The 24989-nt window shown below is 38.3% G+C and overlaps 1 protein-coding gene and 1 long non-coding RNA gene across 2 annotated transcripts; one reads left to right on the top strand and one right to left on the bottom strand.

Annotated features, from left to right (window-relative positions):
* Positions 1-16277: 16277 nt before the first annotated feature.
* Positions 16278-18301, top strand: LOC136068994 (uncharacterized). The gene is made up of 2 exons (XR_010630291.1): positions 16278-16964; positions 17603-18301. It is a non-coding gene; the product is annotated as an uncharacterized LOC136068994 (long non-coding RNA).
* A 1912-nt stretch (positions 18302-20213) lies between these two features.
* LOC112007786 (uncharacterized) lies at positions 20214-24560 on the bottom strand (the record flags this gene model as incomplete). Its single annotated transcript, XM_065777007.1, is given in 4 exon segments — positions 20214-20714; positions 21876-22080; positions 22206-22739; positions 24041-24560. Coding segments are annotated over 3 exon segments (1165 nt in total), but the record flags the coding sequence as incomplete, so codon positions are not given.
* Positions 24561-24989: the final 429 nt, after the last annotated feature.

The following is a 24989-nucleotide window of genomic DNA, read 5'->3' as shown; positions in this document are numbered from 1 at the left end:
TTTTAAAATAGTATATATATATATATATATATACTAACTTTTAAGTACGCTCGTTCTGATAGATTCTATTTTTTTTATAAAGGTTAATAATTTATCTATACTACTATTTAAGGAGTTTCTCTTATTTGGATTCCTTATTTTTTATGTTTAAAATACCTTCATCATACTCACAAAAATACCTAGGTGTGTGATGAGTGTTATACGTTTGTGGGTGAAATAATTTTTTCATCACATGCCTATATATTTTTGTGATTAAAAAATGTAGTAATCCCAAATTATAATAAATGCTCTAAATTAACCCTTACCCAAAAAATAGAAGTGTTTCATACGCGTGCTTAGAGGCTAGTAGATTCTATTTTTTTTTTATAAAGGTTAATAATTTATCTATACTACTATTTAAGGGGTTTTTCCTGTTTGGATCCCTCATTTTTTATGCCTAAAATACCCTCATCATACTCGTTTACAAGTTTTCAACTAACGTGAATAAATATGTAAATTAAAACTTTTACACTTTAAGACCCACAAACTCATATACGCTTTGCAGTTTCTATCTCACTTTCTATCTCTCATTCTTCTTTAGATTGAAGGCATTTAGTTTAGCTCTACATCCTCCTTTCTTTTTCTTTAGATTAAAGACATTTACTATTAGAGGCCTCAACAAATTTTCAGATTCTAACTTTTGCAAGTTCCTCTTTGTTTTCTTTTCTTTTGATTATGATTGACTTTCTTTGAATTCTGCTTTTTTTTTTTTAAATGTAATTTTGAAATGAATGGTTCCTTCATATACTATACCATTGTACTTCTTAGTGAATTGTCATTTCATATTATAGGTATTGTGATCCAAAGACATGGCTGCTTTATGCTATAAAAGAAGCATTCAAAATCATTCATGAACAGTTAAACAATATGACTTTCCTTACCTCCTTTAGTAGCCTTTGTTTATATTTTATTTAAAAAATTGGAATTGAAATAAAAATAGTCACCACAATACTCCCTGATTAATGATCAAAATATAAATGATCAATTACTATTTCCTTCTCCTTCCTCACTTCTTTTTTTCCTTCTTCGTTTATTTTTTTTTCTTTTTAAGGAATTTTTTTTTTTTACCATCATTGTATATGTTTTTGGCGTTAAATTTTTTTATTTAGGTATGTAGCAACCTTGAGTTCTACTTTTTTATTTTATTTTATTTTTTATATGTACCACGTTAACTCCCTTTCTTTTTTTTCTTTTTTATAAAAGTAATTTTGAAATGTTGACTCCCTTTTTTTTTTTCTTTTTCTTTTTCTTTTAATGTAATTTTGAAATGTTAACTCCCTTTTCTTTTCTTTTTTAAATGTAATTTTGACACTTTAACTCCTTTTTTTCTCTCTTTTTTTTTTTTTAGATCTCCATTAGTTATTTATTTAAATAGTTGATGATGTGGTGATAAGATTTTAAAGAGTCCATGATAGAGTTAAATTCTAAAAAATCTTTGTCTTTATCCTGAACAATTTTAATAGGATTTTCAGGAAAAATGACCCCATCAAAATTTAAATCAAACACAAACTCTAACAAACATATGCTATTATCTTTAATAACACCGCTAACTTTGGTTTGTTGATTAAAGTTTTTTTTTTTTTTTAATACTTGGTTTAACCCTAATTCATTTATCTCTCTCAGGTTCATGTACGCACAAATTTTTTGGATTGCATTAAGGAGTCATTAGAATGGAATATTAGATAAGTTCGGGTGAGAGATTTTACAAGAATTATTATATGTATTAAACCTCACATAAAGTGGTTATTATCTAAGAAATTGTTGTAAAAAAATTTCTTTCGTAATAGAATCTATATTTATCATTTGTATAATTTTATGTCAAATTCAATTTAAATTTTTTATCTTTTAAATTTCCCTAAAATTTAGCCTTTTAGTTTCTTTCAAAATCAGATATGTTAGTGCCTAAATATAAGGATATGGATGGAGAAGTTATAGTAGTAGTTTTATAGTAGGAGCCTTTTTTTTTTTTTTTTCTTTTTTNTCAACCTGCCAGATTTTTTCATACCGAAATAGAAGAACAGATTGTAAAGGAAGTACAAAAGTTGTTGAAGGACAAATTCCTGCTACCAAACATGGACCTACTAATAGACTTTGCAGCAGGGAACGCCATGTTCTCCTTTATGGACAGATTCAGTGCATATAATCAAATTCAAATGGTGCCAAAAGATGCAGAGAAAACCACTTTTAGAACACCCATAAATAATTTCTACTACACTGTGATGCCCTTTGGGTTGAAAAATGCAGGCACAACTTATCGACGCACGATGACCTCCATATTCCACGATATGATGCATCGCGAGCTGGAAGACTATGTGGATGACATAGTTGTGAAGTCAAGGAGGTGAGAGGACCATGTTAAAATATTAAGAAAGGTGTTTGAAAAATTCAGAGTTTTTAAGCTAAGAATGAATCTGCTTAAGTGTGCTTTCGAAGTATCTACCAAGAAATTCTTAGGATTCTTGGTCCACAGTAGAAGAATAGATGTGAACCAAGCCAAAACCACAGCTATAGAATAGATGTGGACCCAGCCAAAACCACAGCTACGTCAGATTATGATGAACGTCCCTATGGTGCAAGCCCCAATCTACAAAAAGCCATTATTGCTCTACCTGGCCTCAAGCTCGTATGTCATAGGTGCTTTGATCACCAAAAAGATGAAGGCTGCATCGAGCAACCAGTCTATTACGTGAGTCACACTCTAAAGGATGTAGAGACTCGCTACCCCAGAGTAGAAAGAGCATGTCTGGCAATAGTACACGCATCACAAAGGTTGCAACATTACTTTCTAGCCTATGAGATATGCTTAATGACAAAGTCTCACGCAATCAAAGCTCTTCTGTGGCAACCAATTCTCTCTGGGGGATATCTTAGTAGTTGTTACAATTATCACAATACGACTTAGAGGTAGGAACACCCAAGGCAATAAAGAGTTAGGCCATAGCAGACTTGCTAGCACAATTCCTAGGAGAAGAAGAATTCCCGTTGGATGATGAAGTTCCAGGAGAAGTGGCCGCTGCAAAAGTAATTGAAGAGTAATGGGTGATGAAGTTCAATGGTTCTTCTATGGCCCACTCAGGAGAAGAGCCTGCGGCACTCTCGTTCAAGGTGGAGTTTCCTTACTCAAACAACACTACAAAGTACAAGGCCTATCTCACCAGGTTAGCCACAGCCCTCGAAATGGGGATCAAGCATTTGAAGGTGATAGGTGACTCGAACCTAGTGGTTTGCCAGGCCAATGGCAGTTTCTCTTTGAAGGAATCAAGTTTGGCTCCGTACAGGATTTTGGCCAAGAAAATGGAAGAAAGGTTTTCAACATTTGAAATAGAGCATGCTCAGAGAAGTAAGAAGCAAGAATCGGTATGCAAACGCGTTGGCCACGTTGGGCTCACAGATAGCCTTTGCAGGAAGTAGTACCAGAGTCAAAGTCAGCAAATGAAAGGAATCTATTGTTGAAATGCTGCAGGAAAGGTTCCAAGAGGAGATATGGCAGATTTGAAAACATTGAAGGACTATACCTTGATGAAAGGGGAACTATATCGTAGATTGCCAAAAGGAATTCTGTCAAGATGTGTGGGGCAAGAAGAGGCCCAAAGAAAATTGAAGGACATGCATCGCAAACTTCAGAAAGCAGGTTTTATTGGCCAAGCATGGGTAAGGATGCAAACCTAGTCCAAACCCAATACGAAGCCTGTCACTTAGTTGCAGACAAGGAAGAGAGTTACGATGTGTTACTAGTAAAGACTGGAGAAGCCTGCTTATGCAATACCTGATAGAAGGTATCCTGCCACAGAAGTATAGTGAAAAATATAAACTTAAAAAGCTGGCAATGAACTACTTTTTGCATTAAGGTATCCTTTTTAAGAAAGGGTATGATGGAGAGCCATTACAATGTTTGGGTCCTAAAGAAGCATGGGAAATGATTAGGGAGGTATATACAAGGGAATGCAGAGAGCGCCAAATGAAGAAAAAACTATACCAGTGTCTACTGCAGATGAGTTATTATTGGCCCACTATGAGGAAAGATACAGCAGAATTTGTGAAGAAATGCCACAGCTACTAAGTGCAAGCTAACCTGATTCACACTCACCCACAAAGTTTATGTGGCATGGTCACCTCATGGCCCTTCCACACCTGGGGGCTTGACTTAGTGGGACCAGTTAATCCACCCTCGCACAGGAACATATGGATCCTTGTGACTACAGAGTACTTTACCAAATAAGCAGAAGCCATACCACTCCGTAAGGCCATAGGAGGAGCCGTGGCAAATTTTAGGAAGGAGAACATAATTATTAGATTCAAAGTACCTCATAGGATCATCAACGACAACGGCATGCCATTTGTCAACAGTGAGGAAAGAAAGATGCTAGAATTCTATCAAATCAAACACCACCAGTCATCGCCCTATTACCCCCAAGGGAATGGGCAAGCAAAAGCAACAAACAAGGCTCTCATCAAGATCATTAGTAAGATGAATCAGGAGTACGCCGGAGGATGGGCAATGCATCTGCCAAACGCCCTTTGGGCCTACCAAAGCTCACCCAAGTCTACTATAGGATTTTCACCTTTCTCCTTAGTCTATGAAACGGAGGTAATCAACCTAGCTGAGGTGATGACGCCTTCCTTAAGGGTCATGCAAACACAAAAGAGAGAGAAGGAGAAGGAAATCTTTGTGGCAAAAAAGATGACCTAGAAGGATTAGATGAAAAAAGAGAGGAAGCCCAAAAGCGTAGTCGTAAATACAGAAAAAAGATTACTAAAGCTTACAACTGGACAACCAAAGAAAGGGTGTTCATAGAAGGACTGCTTGTGCTGAAAACAACAGACCATATTAGGTGAGGTATGGCAGGACCATCTAAATTTTCACCAAAATGGGAAGGACCCTTTGTGATGAGGGAAGCACATGCAAGTGGGTATTATCATTTGGCCCAGATGAATGGAAAAGATCTAATGGACCCCATTAACAGCAAATGGTTAAAGCTATATTATGCCTAAGAAACATTCTGTAGTTATCCCTTTCTCTTGTTTAATTTCTTGTTTTTTTTTTCTTCCCCCTAGTGATTGCCCTTGCAAGGGCTGATGTAAAAAAAAAAAAAATCCAATGAAGACTATGAAGTATTAGCAAAAACATACTATATCATAATCATAGTAATAACCATAGCAAATGCAGCATAATAGATTACAAACCCAAAATATATAAGTCATGTTAGACTTATCAAATAAGTGCTAGAGAAAATAGGAAGTTTACTGGGTAGGATGAAAAGGAGAAGAAAATAAACATAGGGGAAGGAAATAAACAAGGAAGTACACAATGTGATAAGTCTTATCAAAGGCCTAAAATAAAGGTCTGATCTCCAAAGCGGCTAGGGCCAGCAACACTAGAAAAGAGGCGCTTGAAACGTGCCTCTAAGCCTGCCACCTCCTTCAAAATCTCGATGCGAGCATTTATGGCATCCACAACAGGCTAGGCCTTCTTCATAAAGAAGGCTCGAGCAATCTCTCACAGATGATCCAGCAAAAACTCCACAATAAAGCCAACTCTGATCAACTCCTGAACTGCGACCTTCCACTGCAGAATGCTCTCAGCAGACACAATGTCGATGAAGTTATGCTCGATGTCATTAATTACACTCCCTAATAGCTTAAGGAAGTGCTCCTTCCTGGATCCGCCAAAAAAAAAAATCCCTACATGAAGTCTTCACGGCTATTGTAAACTGCCTCCAAATGAGAAATGCACTCCCCAAGGACCCGAAAGCCATGAAAATCAACATAACAAGCTCTAGCACCCTAGAAATCCGCAGGATCGAGGTCATTGGTCTCAAGATAGTCAAACCAAATGAAAAAGGCAGCAACCTTGCTCGCTGGATCAGGAAATGTGGCAGAACTACTGCCAACCTCAAATCGAGAGGATGGAGCCACCTCAGTAGGAGTCGGACCTGGGAAGAAACATGAAATATAGCATGAGGGATGGACAAAGTGAAGAAATGAATCCGTAATGAAGATTAAAGAAGATATGGGAGAAAGAAAAAAGTACCAAGACCCGTAGGAGTAGGGGCTACAAGAGTGGCAGTAGTGGGGTCTATAGGCATTACAATGTCTGCTGCAATCTCAGGCTCCTTGGGAATTTCTGTGGCTAAGGAAATTAAAGCACAGAATAATCAAAGAATCATACCAGAAAGTTAAAAATTATAAAAAAAAAAAAAAAAAAAAAAAAAAAAAAAAAAAAAAAAAAAAAGGTCTAACAAGGGCAAGAGACACATACCCATTGCATCGGCCTCACACTCACCACCATCTTCCTCGTCTAAATCAGAAACCCTCTTCTTTGCAAAAAGCTCGTCCTTAGAATCCTCAAGAACCTCCTCGAATCCCTCATTTGAAAACAAATTTGCATCGGGCCCTCGAGTGGCAAAACTAGGAATGGATGAAGGAGTGACCACCAATGAGGAGCCATCTTTCACAGCCTAAGACAGGGTAACAAAAGGATCGCTGGCAAAGTTAACATAAGGAGTAGCAAGAGAAGCACTCCCAGTCTAAGATGCACCCGCAAGAATGACTCCATTATGAAAAGTAGGAATCTCGGCAGGAATAGGAACAGACTCACCAACCCTCTCAATTTGGCCACTCTTCTTAACAAGACCAGGCCTAGATGAAGGAATTGAAGCCTCGACAGGAGCTCCCTGTGTAGCAGTAGAAAAAGAGGCCATAGCCTCAGCCACTACATCCGCCCCCATTAAAGAAACCCTCCATAGGTGTGCCCATAGCAGCAAAGATCTCTTTGCTCATACAAAGGCTTGGGGTCAGCCTAAAAACAAAAGAAAAAAATTTAAAAAAAAGAAAAAAAGAAAGAATAATGAATCATGATAAATAAATAAATAAATAAATCACATGGTAACATGTGGCAATGGGAATGCATGCGAAGGGGAGGGATGTACCTTCAACTCAAGCTCATCAAGTAAGATGGGGTGGGTGGTAGAAGTATCCTTCTTATACTTAGATTTCCAAGAAGTAATAATAAAAAAATTAAAAATTAAAAAAGAAAATATAGGGGAAATAAATAAGTATGAATGTGGAGTTGGCCGCAAGAAGGCCTCATGAATAAGAAAAAATAAAGAAGAAAGAAGTGGAGATGTCTTCCTCTTGCTACCTTGGGTCCTGCTAGAAAGAGGAGTATCTATGGATGGCCGTAGAGCAGAAGGCATGGGCTTGCCTACAGTAGGCCGCCAGCTGGAACGGGTACGAGCAGAGTGTTGGGTGCACTGCATCATGAGTCCAGCCCACGTAATAGACATGCTCATTTAATGAGCATGTGTTCATGTTTCTTAACTTTTCTTCATTATGTACAAAAGTCAGCATGTATTGGAGTTGGCTGGCCTAGGCGTGTTGGACACGCTGAAGGAAGAAAGAAAAGAAAGAAGCAAAAGGCAATAGTACTCATTTGGCTATGGCAGATCTGAAGAAAAGATTTGATTGAAGTAAAGTCAAAATAAGTGGCTTGCATTTATTGTGATTTGATGAGAAGAGTGTGAAAGGAAGAAAAGAAAGAAAAGGTGAAAGAAATAAAAGGGAAAGGCCATTCGGCCATTTGGGGCAGAGAGTGAAGAAAAAGGGAGAAGTCCCAGCAAGTGAGACTGAGGACTAAGTGCAGCCTGGCAGAACTGCATGAGTGAGTGAGAGCAAGCAAAAAGAGAAGAGAAAAATAAAGAGAGTAAGAGAAAATGTGAGAGATACACAGTGAGAAAAAGAGCAGTGAGTAAAAAAAAAAAAAATTTACTCAAGTTGTATCTCTAAGTGTTGTAATCTCTATTTAATATAGTAAAATTATTCGGAATTTGTTCCGTGGTTTTCACCTTCAAGGATAAAGGTTTTCCACGTAAATCTTTGTGTTATTATATGGTTGTTCTTTCCACTGTGCTTGCTAAAATTTATTCACAATTATATAGAATTTTTCCCAACAAGTGGTATCAGAGCGTAGGTTTGATTAGGAGCAATGGCCGGAGAAGAAGGATAGACGTCAAGAATCGATAAGTTTGACGGCACAGACTTTGGCTATTGGAAGATGCAAATCGAAGATTATCTGTATGGGAAAAAATTACATCTTCCTCTTTTGGGAAGGAAATCAAGTAGTATGGAAGAAGAAGAATAGAGTCTTCTTGATAAACAAGTGCTAGGAGTTATACAATTAACTCTGACAAGATCAGTTACACACAACGTTATGAAGGAAAAGACCACAGTGGATCTGATAAAGGCTTTGTCTATTATGTATAAAAAGCCTTCGGCTAATAATAAGGTGCATCTGATAAAGAAGTTGTTTAATCTGAAGACGGTGGAAGGTACTCCTGTGGCTCAGCATTTGAATGAGTTTAACACCATCACAAATCAATTGTCCTCTGTGGAAATTGATTTGATGATGAGATCTGTGCATTAATTATTTTGGCTACTTTACTAAATAGTTGGGAGGCCATGAGAATGGCAGTGAGCAATTTTGCAGGGAAGAGCAAACTCAAATATGATGATATTCGAGATTTGATTCTAATTGAGGAGGTTCATAGAAGAGATGCCAGTTTAAACAATGCACAAGATCAAGCTCTTGCTATGGAGAACAAGGGCAGAAACAGAAGCAGTGGGCTTGATGATCGGGCCAAATCCAATGATAGGTCACAGTCAAAAGGTAGATCTCAGTTTAAAGAGATAAGAGAATGTTTCCATTGTAGGGAAAAGGGTCACATAAAAAGAAACTGCTGGCATTGGAATAAAGAACAAACTACAGAGAAAGATGAAAAGAATGATGATGAGAAGAATACTACAGCAATTGTGTTTCATGAGGATGTTCTAATGCTCTCTCTTGAAGAGCAAAAGTGTAAGCATGTTGCTAAGAATGATGTTGAGTGGGTTGTTGATTCAACAGCTTCCCACCATATTATCCCCACAAAAAGGTTGTTCACCACATACAAAAGAGGCGACTTTGGTGTTGTAAAGATGGGTAACTCCAATTATTCAAAAAATGTGGGAATTGGTGATGTGTGCATCAAGACCAATGTTGGTTGCACGTTGATATTGAAGGATGTGCGGCATGTTCCAGATTTAAGGATGAATGTGTTGTCTACCTTGGCTTTGGATCAAGCGGGTTATAGTAACCATCTTGGCAATGGAAGATGGAAACTTTGTAAATGATTATTAGTTATTGCTAGAGGGCGTGCTTATTGTGGCATGTACAGAACTCATGTGAGGGCTTGTAAGAAAAAGTCCAATGTAGTAATAGTTTTTGAGAAAACTCCACAGTTAAGAGTTGATATTAATGGTGTTGCAGCCAAGAGAGTAAAATTTTCTCTACTTGAAAATGATTTAAATGAGAAAATGATATGTGATGAAAAATATCATAATGCTAGGAAGAATGATGAAGTGAAAGATCATGAAGGTCTTGAGCAGGGGGAGCAATATTTTCCACTAGAGATTGTTAAACCTCTTGAAAGGAGGTGTACTAAAGAACATCAAGCAGTTAGCTTCGAGAATATTTGTGCTTCTGTTGAGGGGGAGCCAAGAAATTGGATTAAGGATATCCAAGGTGAAGTAAACTATTTGAGAATGAAAGGTATTAATTTTGATGAAATTTTCTCAGTGTTAGTGAAGATAATGAAGAAGGTTGAGTCTGATATTGACTTGGCCGGCATGGATTCTAACTAAAGAGTTGAGTTGAAGATCTCCTCCATAAGTGACCTGGAGGGGGAGATTGTTGGGTGCACTGCACTATGAGTCCAGCCCACGTAATAGATATGCTCATTTAATGGGCATGTCTTCATGTTTCTTAACTTTTGTTCATTATGTACAAAAGTCAGCATGTATTGGGGTTGGTTGGCCTAGGCGCGTTGGACACGCTAAAAGAAGAAAGAAAAGAAAGAAGCAAAAGGCAAAAGTACTCATTCGACTATGGCAGATCTGAAGAAAAGATTTGATTGAAGTAAAGTCAAAGTAAGTGGCTTGCATTTATTGTGATTTGATGAGAAGAGTGTGAAAGGAAGAAAAGAAATAAAAGGGAAAGGCCATTCGGCCATTTGGGGCAAAGAGTGAAGAAAAAGGGAGAAGTCCAAACAAATGAGACTAAGGACTAAGTGCAGTTTGGCAGAACTGCGTAAGTGAGTGAAAGCAAGCAAAAAGAGAAGAGAAAAATAGAGAGAGTAAGAGAAAATTGTGAGAGATACACAGTGAGAAAGAGAGCAGTGAGTAAAAAAAAGAAGAGTTTTTTTTTTTACTCAAATTGTATCTCTAAGTGTTGTAATCTCTATTTAATATAGTGAAATTATTTAGAGTTTGTCCCGTAGTTTTTCCCTTCAAGGAGAAAGGGTTTCCACGTAAATCTTTGTGTTATTGTGTGGTTGTTCTTTCCGCTATGCTTGCTAAAATTTATTCACAATTGTATAGAATTTTTCCCAACACAGAGGGATCAGGAGAACTCTCAAGGACTACGTTACCAATGGGAGGAAGACCACCCTCATAGGGAACAATGTCGAAACAAGTCTCAAAAGAATCATCACCATTCCTAGTAGACTTGGATTTAGCGGACTGAAATATCGAGCCCTTCTTCGCAAGTGCAGGAAAATTTACCACTTTCACCTTTTTCTCCCAACCTGTGGGGTACTCATCAGCATACAAGTTCCACCCCTTCTCCTTTTCCTACCACTCAAATATAGCACACCGAATCTGCTTCCTAGCATATGCCACCACAAAATTGGTGAGCTGCAACAACCGCAAGTTGGCGGAAATAATGGCATGGAGACTATCAGGAGGAATGAGAGAAAACCCACAGTTACGCAACAACTTTTGCTTAAATGAAGTCATCACAGCCTACCAATACCCATGCAATGCAGCTATGCAAAGACCCTCTCTCTGTGAACCCAGGATCTTGACTGCTGTGAAACACCTACTCCAAAGCTCAAAAGTACTAGGCCGTAGGAATGTTCGAATAGAAGTAGCAGACTCTAGAATGGTAGTGAAATCGTCAAGTATGTCCTGATCCAACCCAAACTGCCTTCTCACTTTATTGGCAGGATAGTGCACAAACTGAATGCTCTCATCAGCAAGGTAAGGCAGCCATTCAGCATTAGTGCCTGCCAAGTATGTAATCCCCCTCTCATCAAAGGCAGTCAACGAGGTGGTGGTCCCAGGGGTATCAGTAAAAGGGCCCATGATCGAATCAACACATGTAAAGCCAGTGCCCAAACTCCCGTAAGCTCTCCAACAAAAGCCAACTCCCTTATTGAAAAACTCTATAGCAGGATGCCCAAACGGCTTCAACTCAACCCAGCAATAAGCTGATGGAAAACTAGATACAAAGCAGTCGCAAAAATCAGTAATAACCTTCGAACAAGAATGGTACTTTCTTTGGCAAAAAGGACAGAATTGCACTTAGCCAAATGCCTAGCACAACACTCCCATAGCAGGTGCTGCAAAATGGTACTGTGGGCAGAAGTAGTAACTATATGGCAAGACCCGCCTATTTCTCATCACTCTGCAGAATATCTAATTGCACATACAAATGACCCAGAAACATAAGGGCTAATGGCAGACTCACCACGGCAAAAATCTTTATGGCTAATCAGAAATAAAGAAGTTTTTCAACATAATGAGGGTGAGAGCCGAAGATGAACTTACAGAGCCAAAATGAAACAAAGGCCACGCGAACTACGTCAAAAGCCTTGGAGAAAGCCCCAACCCAATGCGACAATTTCACATTGCCACTGATCCATTTCTTTAACTCAGCTTCCACGGCCTCCTCCTTAGGAGAAAGCTCAATATTACTCAGGTCCACATTGCCGAGAATGGGTAACAACAGTTGATTTGCCACATCCTCCAAGGTCATGGTGATCTCGCTGCAAGAAAGGAAAAAGGTATGGGTAACGGTGCACCATCGGCAGACCAAATGATGAAGATTGAACAAGTCCCTATGGTTGGACAAGTAATGCGATGAAACAATAGCCTTCAACACGCAAGCCTACTGCAACACCACCATGAAACTCGTATCAGACAACTTTTCATCTACCCACTCCTCCTAACCCTAAGAGGTACCCGACCCAAATTCGAAGAAAATGGGCACGAGGAGTGAAATAAAATAGTGTATATCAAGATCAAGGATCGAGGAAGCTAAAGGGGCCCAAGACAACGACAAATAGAGAGCCACACATGGCCTGGTGGCGGAGGCAAGTAATCGCCGTGCACCACCAGAAAATGGGTGTGAATGTCGTACCACGAGTCGATGAGGGGAGCACACTCACCATCTGGGTCACGACCCCGTTCCTCCTCTTTGGAGCGTTCCAATTCGGAGAAGGGAGCATCTTCGCCTGCAATTTTGGTGGCAGGATTGTCAGCAGCAATCTTTTTCCCTTTACGGCAGGAAGAACCCTTACCTTTCGCTGGTGTCATAATAGGATATTTGATCAGAATAGATTGGTGAGGATGTTTTGAGGAAGAAGACATGGTGAAGGAGAAGGGAATGAAAATATGTTCTATGCGAATGATGAGAAGGGAATAAGTTTAAGTACTAATGATAATAAGGATAACACGAAAGGATGCAATAGGTCAGCTGTCAAAAGAAGCATCGTATTAATGAAGTAGAAGTTGTGTTTCAGAATAACTACTAAACTGGGAAATTCAAAGAGACAACAATGTTCACAGTAAGAAAGAAAATAAGGCATGGCCCACTATTCCGTTTTTTTTTTTTTTTTTTTTTTTTTTTTTTTTTTTTTTTTTTTTTTTTTTAAAAAAAAAAGACTTTTTATTTGCATATAAACCGCAGGAGCAATTCATATGCTCAGGGGGGCTGAATATTGGCAACCATTTTGGCAAAAGGGCCCAATAACAAAAGAAGCCCAACAATATGAAAAGGGGTGAAGAAAGAAGAATTAGCAAAGTAAGGAAAAAAATCATTATACCTAAATGGCAGGAATAATGGTCCACGGGCCTACAAAATAGTAAAAGGGTCCAAAAGAAAGCAAATAGGCCTAAGGGAGCCCCAAAGAATGAAGTAATAAGTTCATGAGAATCATAAAAAGTAGAAAGTAAGCAAAGATAGGCCAGAGGAGTCCCAAGAAAGGGATTAGTAAATGGGATTGGTTCGAAGGCCAACAAACTCAAAAGTAATAGATATGGTAATTGGGCCGGGGAAGCCCAAAAGATTTAGTAAAAGTCCATGGGAATGTAAGGAGCAAGAAAGAATAAGATGGGCCAAGGATGTCCAAATGAATAGAATGGGCCGAGGAAGCCCAAGATGATATAAGAATTGACCCAAAAGGAATACTGGGCAACAAAAACTAAGGGAAGGAATAATATATGAAACTGATATGGCAGGCTCAGAGAAAGCCCAGCAAACGAAAAGTTAAACGATATCATGGCAAGAACAATGCAGTGACGTGGTAAGAGTACTAGTCAACCCACATCCAAGCAATACCCAGCCCAATGAAGAAACGAGATGCAAAAAATGAAGACCCAATGACTCACCCACGCCACAAAAAGTTAAACAAGCAGCTAAACACGCAACAAGACTAGACAAACCCACAGGCAATAACAAACGCATGAGCACCAAACAAGCAATGGACTCACATGGGAGTAGAGCATGCATAAGGCTCAGGCACTACCTACTTGTACCCAGCTAATATAGGGGAGGTGGGCCATAGGTCAGATGTAAAAGAGGGTGTGGTCTGGAAGTAGGGAGAAGAGGGAAGCTTATTTTGGGGTTCTCACTCAAGCTCTTTTGGGGGAAATGTCCTGTTGGAATGACATACCATCCAAAAGAGGCAAACATGAGCTAGAATCACTAGGAGCATGCTATAGGAGTTAGTAAGAGAGAATACCCAACCTTTATCAGGATAGAAATGCCACAGAAAGTTAGAAAATAAAATAAAACTTCCTTTGTCTGGGAATGGAACATGGCACAACCAGCACAGGGTAGTGGTAGTGGCTGGGCAGCTAGCAGACCAGTGGGCAGTCCGAGAAGGACACCCACAACAGGCCAAAAGTAGTTGAGGGGTAAAATGGTAAATCTTATCATGGCAGGCAATATAAAAATGCCTCAACTATGCACAATAAGGAACAACAAGAACAAAAGGAAAAAATAGTAAGGAAAAACATTGAAAATAGAAGAAGAAAAAAAAGAAAACAAAGATGGTAGGATAACAGAGAGGAAAAAGAAGTAAAAAAGAGTGAGAAGCATGCACCAATAGGCTACCCATTTCTCTCCCTCTCAAAAGCCCATTCTTTAGCAAGCTAAAAGTTTAAGATTAAGCAACTCAGGTCCATTTTCCAAAGTAGACAATTTCTATGGCAGGATTTCCCTGTGAGGTTACCTACATTGGGGATTGGTTCCCTTCTTGGACTTAAAAATCTACCAAGGAGCCAAGTTTAACAAACTAACCCCCTTTCTTCTTTTATCATAATTGTTAAGTGCTAACATTGTTTTCTTTGTTGCTTATTCATTTATGCCATACTTACGTTATTGTATTTCCCTTTTTGCAAGATTGTTTAAGCATTATCTTTTATCAATTGCGGGCACCTTAGTTAAAATATTAGTCGTCCTGCTGTATTATTTATTTTCTCTTGCTACAACATTTTTGTGACATAATACCCTATCGTGGGCACATGACCAAGATCCCTGCTAGGGGTTCTAGCTTGCGCACAAGCTAGCTTAAGGTGGGTTTCAATTTAGTCAGTCTCGACTCTCCTACCCCAGAATCATTGGGTCATAGCACGGCAGGAGCAGTCCAACCGAGGATATTAAAAGACCCACCACAATCCCTCAATCGCTCAATTGACACAACCCGATAGAAATCCCCAAACCTGAAACTTAAGCCCAACCGTGAAATCTATACTAGCCACCCCAACCGTTCAACGACAACCTCCCTCCGCTTGTGTCAAGGAGATGAAATAAGACACCTAGGTTTCAGTTTTGCCCGACAGACAAGGAGCTTATACTGTGCTATTTGAAAAGGAAGGTTTATCAGACAAATGCTTAAGCTCAATATCATCGTTAATCTATGCGTACAAATGGGACCCTAAAGAATTGCCTAAAACTAAAGCCTTTTTGTTTTTGTTTTTGGGAAACGTTAACTTGGTTTGTTTGGTTGTTTGATGGTTTGAAGTCAAATCTTTGTTTGTTTGTTGATTGTGTTCGGAAGTAGTTTAGGTTTGATTAAAAATTGAATATTTGTTAATAATTCTTGTAAAATTTGTTTGTTTGCTTAGAGTTTTATCTGGGTTTTGGATGAAGTTTGGTTTTTTTTGGGTTCGATTAAAAATTGAATCTTTATTAAGAATTCTTGTAAGTTTTTTGTCTTCTCCTCGACACAGGCAAACGAAGGCTAGCGTTGACCAATTGGGGTTGCCGATTGGGATTGAGCTCACTAGTTGAAGCTGTTGTTGTGGGGGGTTTGCACTTTTAAAAAAATTGTTTCCATGTGTCCAACTCATTGTGAGCCATGTGTCCATATATATATATAATGGTTTAAGTCAAATACTCAGCATTCTATTAGCCACATATGACATAAACAAACAGACATGGATGGAAGGATGAAAAATAGACCATTTTGCAAAGTTTAAGGATGAAAAACGAACTTTGAAAGTCTATACACGAAAAACGAAGTTTTATGAAAGTAGAGATAAAAATGATATTTTATCCAAACCTGAACCATAACCGACCAGACCCAAAATTTTAGGTCAGTTGGGCCACCTGAACCCGACCTGTAACCAACTCAACCTAAAAGTAACCCAACTGTAAGACCCAACACCTGAACTGAATAGACCTAGACCCGCCCAAAACATGTTAGGTCGGGTCAGTTGGGTTGGTTAGGTCCTTGCTCAGCCCAACATAATATATGACCTCAAAATCTACTGAGTTGTTGCTTTTAACTAGTAAAGAAGGGTTTCAATCATGTGGGGTGCCCAATTATCGACCAACATTAGCAATTTGAAGCCTCTACTCAATAGGGAAGATAAAAAGTAGAATGATTGAAGATAAAGACTAGAGAAGGAAAAATTAGTTGAAATTTTACATCCTAGTTGTTCCACAAAAAGGATGAAAAAAATAGAATGATGGAAAATGTCGAATGTGAGAGAAGAGGAAGAAAATGTCAAGTGAAAAAAGTAAAACTATCTCCATTTTCCCTCCTCTATTATGTCATCACATCTCGCCTGTTTAGTTACAGATTTGACATTTACCTTTTCAACAATAACGCACACTCAAACCTGAGATATCTTCTTCAACGTCTCAACAAGGTGGCAACTTAGCTTTTGCTTTTTATCTCGTACAAATGTTAACTAGCTATTTTAAAATTAAACTAACATTCATCATTTTGTCTCAGCCATAACAATTAACAAATAAACCACCAAAAGTTGTGAGATGCCAAACTCAAACAATTATGAGTGCATTCCATAAGGTGTGCCAAATGCCAAATATTTGGCATTTGGCACACCAAACACCAAAAAACCCCTCCCATGAGATATTCTAAATACTATAATATTTGGCACACATGAACAGTATCGTTCCATCTTTGGAATGGTACAGAAGAAAATGCTATAAAAAAAAAATTATTCATTTTCTCTCTCTTCCTTTATGACTTTCTTTCTTTTCTCTCTCTCTCTCTCTCTCTCTCTCTTTTCTTCTTTCTTTCTCCGCCTCTCCCTTCATCTTTTGTCACTCTCTCTTCCTTTTTCCTTCTTCTTTCTTCTCCAGAATCTTCACGTCTCTCCTTTTTTTTTTTTTCTCTTTTTTTCCTTTTATCTTTTTTCTGTCACTTTCTCTACACCTCTCTGTCTCTCTCTTTTCTTTTTTCTTCTCTCTCTCTCTCTCTCTCTCTTCTTTTTCTCTGCCTAGATCATTGCCATTGAGATCGGCCATTGCCATGGAGTTCAACCTCACCGATGAGGTCGACTGGTGGAGATCGCATGTAAGTTTGGGCATTTTTATTTATTTATTCTTTTTCGATTGTGGATTCCATGTGATTATTGGTGGTGGTGGAGTTAGGTTGATTCCATGTGATTTTGGTTATATAAATGGAGTTGATTTATCTCTTCATTTCTTTTTCTCTTTTGAGGGTTTTGTGTTGATTTTGTGGATTTTTTTTAAAGTAGTATTGGGTGGTGATGGCAGCCGATGGATTGTTGGTGGTGGTGGCGTGTTATACCTGTGGCTGTGGTGGTGGTGGAGGGCTGTGCTTATGTATGGTGGTGGTTTGGGCCCTTTTTTTTTTTTTTTTTTTTTTGGGTTATGGATTCCATGTGATTGTGGGTGATGGTGGAGTTGGGTTGATTCCATGCAATTTGGGTTGTATAAATGGAGTTGATTCATCTCTTTATTTTTCTTTTTTTTAGAGTTTTGTGTTGATTTTTGGAATTTTTTTTAAAGTAGTATTAGGTGATGGTGGTGGCAGGTTGTACCTGTGGCCGGTGGTAGTGGGTTTGTTACAGTTTTGTGCTTGTGTTTGTTTATGGTAGTGAGTTTTTATTTAGTATTTTTGTTTTTTGGTTATTTTTAATATTTTTATATATAATTTTAATGTTGTGGTGGGGCTTTTTGTAATGTTAGGCTGGGTTGCTCCTGCTGTACTGGGCCTAAGTGTTCTGGATAAGAAAGTTGGGATCGGTCCAATTGTAACCCACCTTAATCCAGCTTGTGCACAAACTACGCCTTGTTTGCCAAAACTTTGGTCACATGCCCATGACAGGCGGAGCTGCTATAGGAAGGTTATGGCAAATAGATGTAATAAAGATAGCAAAAGAAATACGCTTGCTACTTAGACAAAATAAATAAAGGGTAGCGACAGGAAGCACCCCATACATAAAATGGCAAAATAAGTGGGGAAGAAATAGTAATGAGTTTATTGAATCAAAGAGGGAAATATTAGTCTGCCATGCCAAGTTATGTTACAGGATTGAAACCAAGAAGAGAACCATTTCCTCAATGCGAATAATCTCCCCATAAAAGAAATTAATTGCTTTGAGGGAACGGGCCTGAATGGCCTATGCCCAAAAGAATCCTTTACCTTTGACAGAGAGCAGGGCTTTAGAGGGAGAGAGGGGATCAACCTATTGGTGCATACCTGTTGTTCTATGCTCTTTATTTCCTTTCATTATTTCTAATTCTTTTTCTTTTTCTCTATTCTTTTCTCAGTGCTTGCTTTTATGTTGTGATTCTCTTGTAGAGGTTACTATTACTGTGATTGTCCCCCCTATTGTGCACAAAAGGGGTCCTTTATATAATGCCTGCCATGATTAACTTTTACTATTTTAGCCTTTAACTGTCTTTGTCTAGTCTGAGTGTCCTTGCTCGCCCAGCCACCACCACTTACCTGTGCTGGCTGTGCCACTCCTCATCACTAGACAAAGAAAACTATTTTGTTTATTTGTTTGTTTGTTGTGGCACTGTTACCTGCTATGGTATGGGTGCTCTCTCTCTCCCTATCTCTCTTGGCATACATGTAGTTGTTCCAACTCATCCTTACTTCTTTAAGGCGATATGTCATCTCAACAGGACATTTCCCCCAAAAGAGCCTAAGCAGGAACCCCAGAATAGGTTTTCCCCTTTCCCCACCGCCAGACCATGCCCTCTTACCTCTGACCCATGACCCATCACTTCCTGTATTGGCTGGGTACAGGTTTGTGGTGTTTAGGCCTTATACGTGCTCCACTTCTGTGTATGTCCAAAACATGTCCCCTACTCATGCGTTTGCCGTGGTCTAGAGGCTCGTCTGCACATTCTGCCGCTCATCCTTGACTTCTTATGGTGTGAGCTATTTTTTGACTTCCCATTCTTTATGGCCTGCTCTCTTTAGGGCCTGGGCTTTGCTTGATTATGGGTTTTTCTTCCTTTAGCCCACTCTTTTACTCTTTTCTGCAATCTTGCTACCATTTCCTGCTGCACCACTCTACCATTCCTGCCGTGATGTCATTTGACCCAAGCCTGCTAGGCCTCTTTGGGTCTGCTGCTTATTCTTCTCTAAATGATTCAGTATGATCATTCAGCTTTTATTACGTTGTTTGCGGGCTCCTATGTCCCATTTATTTCCTCTTGGGCATCTTTGACCCATTTACTTTCCTTGGACATACTCGACCATTTCTAATTCTGCGTTCTCATGGGCTTTTACTAACTCCTTTGAGCTTCCCTAACCCAATTAATTTATCCTTCATCCTTGGGGCTCATGGACTTTCTATCAACCCCTTACTTTCTTTACTTACATTTCTTCGAACTTGTTGTGACTCATTCTCACTTTTCTACATCACATACTGCTCATAGGTTTGATACTTCTCTCTTTCGAGGCTCCTTTAAGCCCGTTTACTTCCTCAAGGTCCATTTACTTCCTCAAGACCCATTTGTTTATTTTATGAGCCTATGATCCATTATTTATGCCACTTGGACTTAATGGTTTTTTTATCCAATTACCAACTCTTTTTTCCTCATATTGCTTAGCTTCTTCCTTCTTCTGGGCTTCTCAAAATGAGCATCAACAAATGTATAAAATTGAAAAATAAAAAATGCGATGAATGGTGAATTGTAAAATAGTGTGTTAAAATAATAAAATAAGTTTTTTTATGTCTCATAATGGCATATTTATAAAATACCTAATGAGAATGGTCTGAGACCAAATATGCTTCTCTAAGTCTTATAAACCTTTCAGAAGTAAGGTTGTTCAAGAAATTGATCCCACTGACAATGATCGCACCAAACCAACGGCTTCCAACAGTTTTCATTGGCATGGATGGACTACCCTACACATTCCCCCTACAACCTGGCAACTTTCACCATAGCTCCGCCACATACCAACGTTTTTCCCCCCGCCTACCACCACATTACCTTTATTTGACCATAACTCAAATCAACCCCACATATCAACCATGGTGGCTGACCTAAGTCGAGAAACCCACGTGCCCAACTACCATTAATCCCCAACTACCATTAATCCCCAGTGCCACTCAAAAAGCAATCTGACCCCTGCCGATTTGTGAATTTTTTTCTTTTTTCATTGACAACTGGCTAACCACAGCGACAAAAAACCGCCACTACCGACTTCACCTTTCTGACCTCTACAGAACTGTGGAGGTTTTATTTTGGGGAAACCAGCTATGTCTGTGCAATATAAAATGGCCACCACACTAATAAACACGCTCTAAACAAAATGCAAGGCACAAAAAGCAACAACTTAAAATCAAAATGTTCTAAATGGTTATATGCCTATTACAATCTCATGAATGAGATATATTTTTTGAGAAAAGATAAAATTTAAATAAATAAAAAATTATACACTCTAATTACATGATCAGATGTATCTTAATGTAATATATTCCACCAAATGAATACATAACAATGCAGTATTATCTTCATGTTAGTTACTTGTGTCATCTTCCTCTTTGGCATGTGATTAAAATTCTTCTTCAAGTCTTTGTTTATCAAAATTTCTCAAATTTAAATAATAAGACAATCGGGAGCTAAAGGAAATAGCCTGATTCTTGCACAACAAGAACCTAAGTTGGCAGATGACCTTTGCTCTGCTTTTTCCTTCAACCAAAAACTCCAATAATTTCAAATGATCAAGACATCTAGCTGCTCCACGCGTTGATCCTGTAGATCCCCAACCATTTGAAGGCATGTCTCTTTTTTTTTTTTTTTTTTTTCAGTCCTTAAAGGAGAGAAGGAATTATGTCTGTTAACAAACATTGAGGAAATCTCACTGAACAGCATACTTCTTGTAGAAACTCTAGAAATAACCTAATACTTCTGCATGGTCTAGAGATATAATAAGCATAAATACAAACAATATATAATTATTATTTGATAGGTTACAAACAATTTATAATTAAAAATTACTTTCTGAAAAACCATATCGGAAAAAGAGAATGAGTAGAATTCAAATGTTATCAACTAGGTTTATTTGACGTATACACAAGCAAAGATAGTCATGCATTAAAATTTAAAATACAGGATCTGTCATGATGAATATGTCACTGAATTTTCAGAAATCACAATTTTACAAATATATTCAAAAACAGCAGCAGAATAGCACAAGTCATTTTAATATAAAGAAAAGCAAAAACATTGTATAAGATAGTGTAAGCAATAAGGCACACATCTTTTAGAAATGAAATGCAACTTGAGGGGAAAAGGCACTTAATAAAAAGTTACATAGAGCACAGATTAATTGCAAGTTCCAGATTGAATTCTCTTTGTGGCGATCAAGTAATTCTGTGCTGAAATGATTTAACAGAAAAGTGATACCAACAACTCTTCCTGTGCTGTCGGGTGAAGACATCTTATAGGTTAAAAATAAAAAGCAAGACATGATAATTTAAATTCGATAGTACTTTTAATTTTAGTTCTCCACAAAAAAAATTTAGACAAAATTTTGCTACAAAATTAGTTATAGCCCAAGGCTACAACCTTACTCAATATCTTTTTATTAGAAGTAAATTTTGACAAATCCACCATTAGATTACATCTTCTTCTTATATCCTCCATAGTTGCAAAATTTCTAGAAAATTAAAGATTAATAGTCATGTCATCAATAAATTGTTTAAATTGCAAGTTTTTGTAGTGTAAAATTATGCATAAGATATAAGCTTATAGATGATATAGTAAATAATATCTGATTGATACAAAATTTGACATGTGTGTATTAAAGAACATACAATTCAACGGTTAAATTTTCAAAATATATAGTAATATTTATTTTATTGAGTAAGGTTATAGCCTTAGGATACAACCAATTTTATAGCTAAACTTTATCCAAAAAGTTTTTCATATGCCTATTAGAAATCATTCTTTCCGGAGGAGTTTCCAAGCACAACCTTAACAACTACGAAATTACCTTGCAGTTTGCATTGCAGATAATTATATAGCAGAACTGCTACAAACTTTCTGAGCTTTGTGTGTATTCCAAACTCTTCTCTTCCCAAAGAATGCTAGATGTGCATGGAAATTAGTTCATCAACTCCACATTGTCTAATGTCAATGACCATTGATTCATTAAAAGAGGGCAAAATGCCACAGCACTGTCGTCGTGGAGACTTCATCTGGATTAAAGAAGACAACATTTGCAAAGTGACACTAACTTACAAATAACTAAAATATGAAGAAAACGTCATATGATGAACGTATGAATTGCAAATCAAGCATAGTTAAGCCAGTTCGGCAATACCTGTTCAATATCAAGCTCAAGCTTCTCAGAGAACACTCTGATGCCTTTCAAATTCTTTATTGCATTAGGTATGACACACTCTTTAACCAAGTGTCTGGTATAGTAGCTCCAAACACCACTTTTATCAGGTACAATACTTTCCAGAAAGAAGGTAACGGGTCTTTTACATGGATCTTTAGGATAGTCTCTCGTGTTAAACATATAACGACTTGCATCTACCGTGACACTCCTCCTCCATGGTACAAAAGTTCTCTGCAGTGAAAGGAGATCTGGGAGAAATTCATTACCATTGAACACCTGGATAGCATAACCCCATGCAACTGAAACAGTCAATGAATTTGATTGGTTATAGCAGACAGTCTGTTGCAAAATCCTGGCAGGATCAACATTCACAGCTTCAAAAAGATGTTTGATTGCTTGAGTCTTGTTAATGTCAGGAAAGATTGGCTCCACAGCATCCAAATGATGAAGGGACACCAAAGGAGATAATGGATGTGAAGACAGCATCCCGAACAAACTCCCCCTCATATCAACCTGGTATGAAAAGAATTAAATCATGAATTGCCTTCAAAATTTAGTCAATTAACTTAAATAAAATCCCAAACAACATCCATAAAGTAAAGAAGGAAAAAAAATGTTAAACATTATAGGATAATCTAAGAACTTGGTAAGGTTATTCAGCCAACCCATGTCAGTCAGCTAAGGGCAAAATTTGCAGAAAAGCATCTGTTTGGAAAAAAACCTAGCAAAAAAGCATGCGGTTGATAAATTTTAGTAAGTTAGACTGTTTTAAAAATTATAAAAAAAATAAAAAAAATGGAACTCGAGCCTATGAAACTCAAGTTCCAAGGTTTTTCACAAGGAACTCAAGTTTACGAAACTCAAGTTCTGTTCAAATGAAAGTCGAGTTTCCTAGACTCGATTTCCACCAAAAAAAAAAAAAAAAAAATTTTTTAAGACTTCGCGCAAGAGGGAATTGTACAAACACAGTCCAACTTACTAATATATTTCATCCGCATGCTATGCACCAAAAATTTTTCTAAAAAGCTACTATTTGGCAAATTTTGCAGTCAGCTAAGCAACCTCTCCAAAAAAATCTCAAACTACTGTTGCATGTCACACTCATCTGATCTCTCACATGCTTTTAACTACATGCAGGTTCAAATATGCCAATAACTAGCAGATCAGGCTGTAAAAGTCATTCAATCACCAACAAATAAAAAATAAAAAATAAAAAAAAAAAAGGAAAGAAGAAGGAGGTCTAGTAATTGAGCAATGCCTACATACAAAAAAAAAAAAAAAATTCACAACATTTGTCACGACAGTTGAGTTGGCAAGCTTTTATTGGTTCTTATCCGAGCCCATAACTGGCATCACAGTTTTACCTATTATTAACAATCTACCACATTGAATAATTTCAGTATTTCAGTGATCACACATGGTCATGCATTACGATACTCTGCTCCCTCTTCTCACATAAAAGTGGTGCATCCTATTAATTAAAAATTCATCATCATTCATGTGAGAGGACAGAACACTATTGAATAATTTTCCTAAATAGTTAGCAACAATTACATTTCTTCGAAAGTTGGAGTAGTCATTAATAATCAACATTTCATCTAAAATTTCCTAATTAGCCTTTCTTTCAACATCAACAAGTTTTGTACTCTACATTCTACAACAACCAAACCTTAGTTCCAAAATTTTTAAGTCCACTATGGATTCTCAATTTGCATATAAATTAAACTTAGTTTGTGCTATAAAAATTTTTGCTAATACTAAAAATTGCTTAATGAGAAATGCGTATAAATAAAGCACATAGAAAGAGCATTTACCTGATGAAAGCCAGGTTCATGAGTTAAACCGACGCCGAGCTCCGCCAGGCACGAAAAAACCCTAGCATCGCTGCCATACAAGTGCGAGTACCTTAGCAAGCAAGAATCCAAAACCCTAGCCAAAACCCTAGCGAGCGAGTGGCTGATAGCGAATCCTCCACCGCCAAATGCCATATCAAACGAGTACTTCAAATTCTGCTCGTAACTCTCCGAATTGCCGCCAATGTAAAACCACCTATCATGGTCGTACTTAGCTAGGGTTTTGACCAGATTATCGACGAAGAAAACGGTGTCATCGTCGCCGAACACGTACCACCTCACACCCTCCTCGTCCCGATCCACGACCTCCTTCACCACCCGCGCCACGCGGATCGCCGATCGGAGACCTCCACGGAACGTGTAAGGGAACCTCGAAGTGTCGCCGGAGACGACAACCGGAGGCACGGTGTCGTCGCCGTCAACGGCGCGGTCGAGGAAAGCGAAGGCGCGCGTGGAGTTAGGGGAGTACCAGAGGCGCAAGTAAGGCTTGCGGCGAGGGAAGGAGTTGGACGAGGAAGCAATGGCGAAGAGGACATGGCGGCGCGTGAGGGGAGAATCGGAGGCGCGTGGGATCGGAGGTGGCGGCGGCGGGTGGGGGTAAAAGAAGACGTAGAGGAGGAGGAGAAGAGAGAGAATCAAGAGGAAGGTTTTGAGGCGGGAAGGATTGACGGTAAGAGATTTGAGGAGTGTGATGGAAGGCATGATCTTGAGAGAAAGATGGCGAACGGTGCGTTTAGATTTGGAGAGACAAAATTGGAATGAAAATGAAATTCTGCGTTCACGTTTGGTTGGCTTTTTCTGGGACATTAATGACCACATAGATATACCTGAGATAAAGAAGCATTTATCAGTTCATCAGTTCATTTAACCTTTTTCTCTCTCTCTCTCTCTCTCTCTCTCTCTGTTTCTT

This window comes from Quercus suber, unplaced genomic scaffold, assembly GCF_002906115.3.
Source record: "Quercus suber isolate HL8 unplaced genomic scaffold, Cork oak 2.0 scaffold_146, whole genome shotgun sequence".
Taxonomy (NCBI): Eukaryota; Viridiplantae; Streptophyta; class Magnoliopsida; order Fagales; family Fagaceae; genus Quercus; species Quercus suber.
This window is presented reverse-complemented; position numbering and strand designations above follow the sequence as displayed.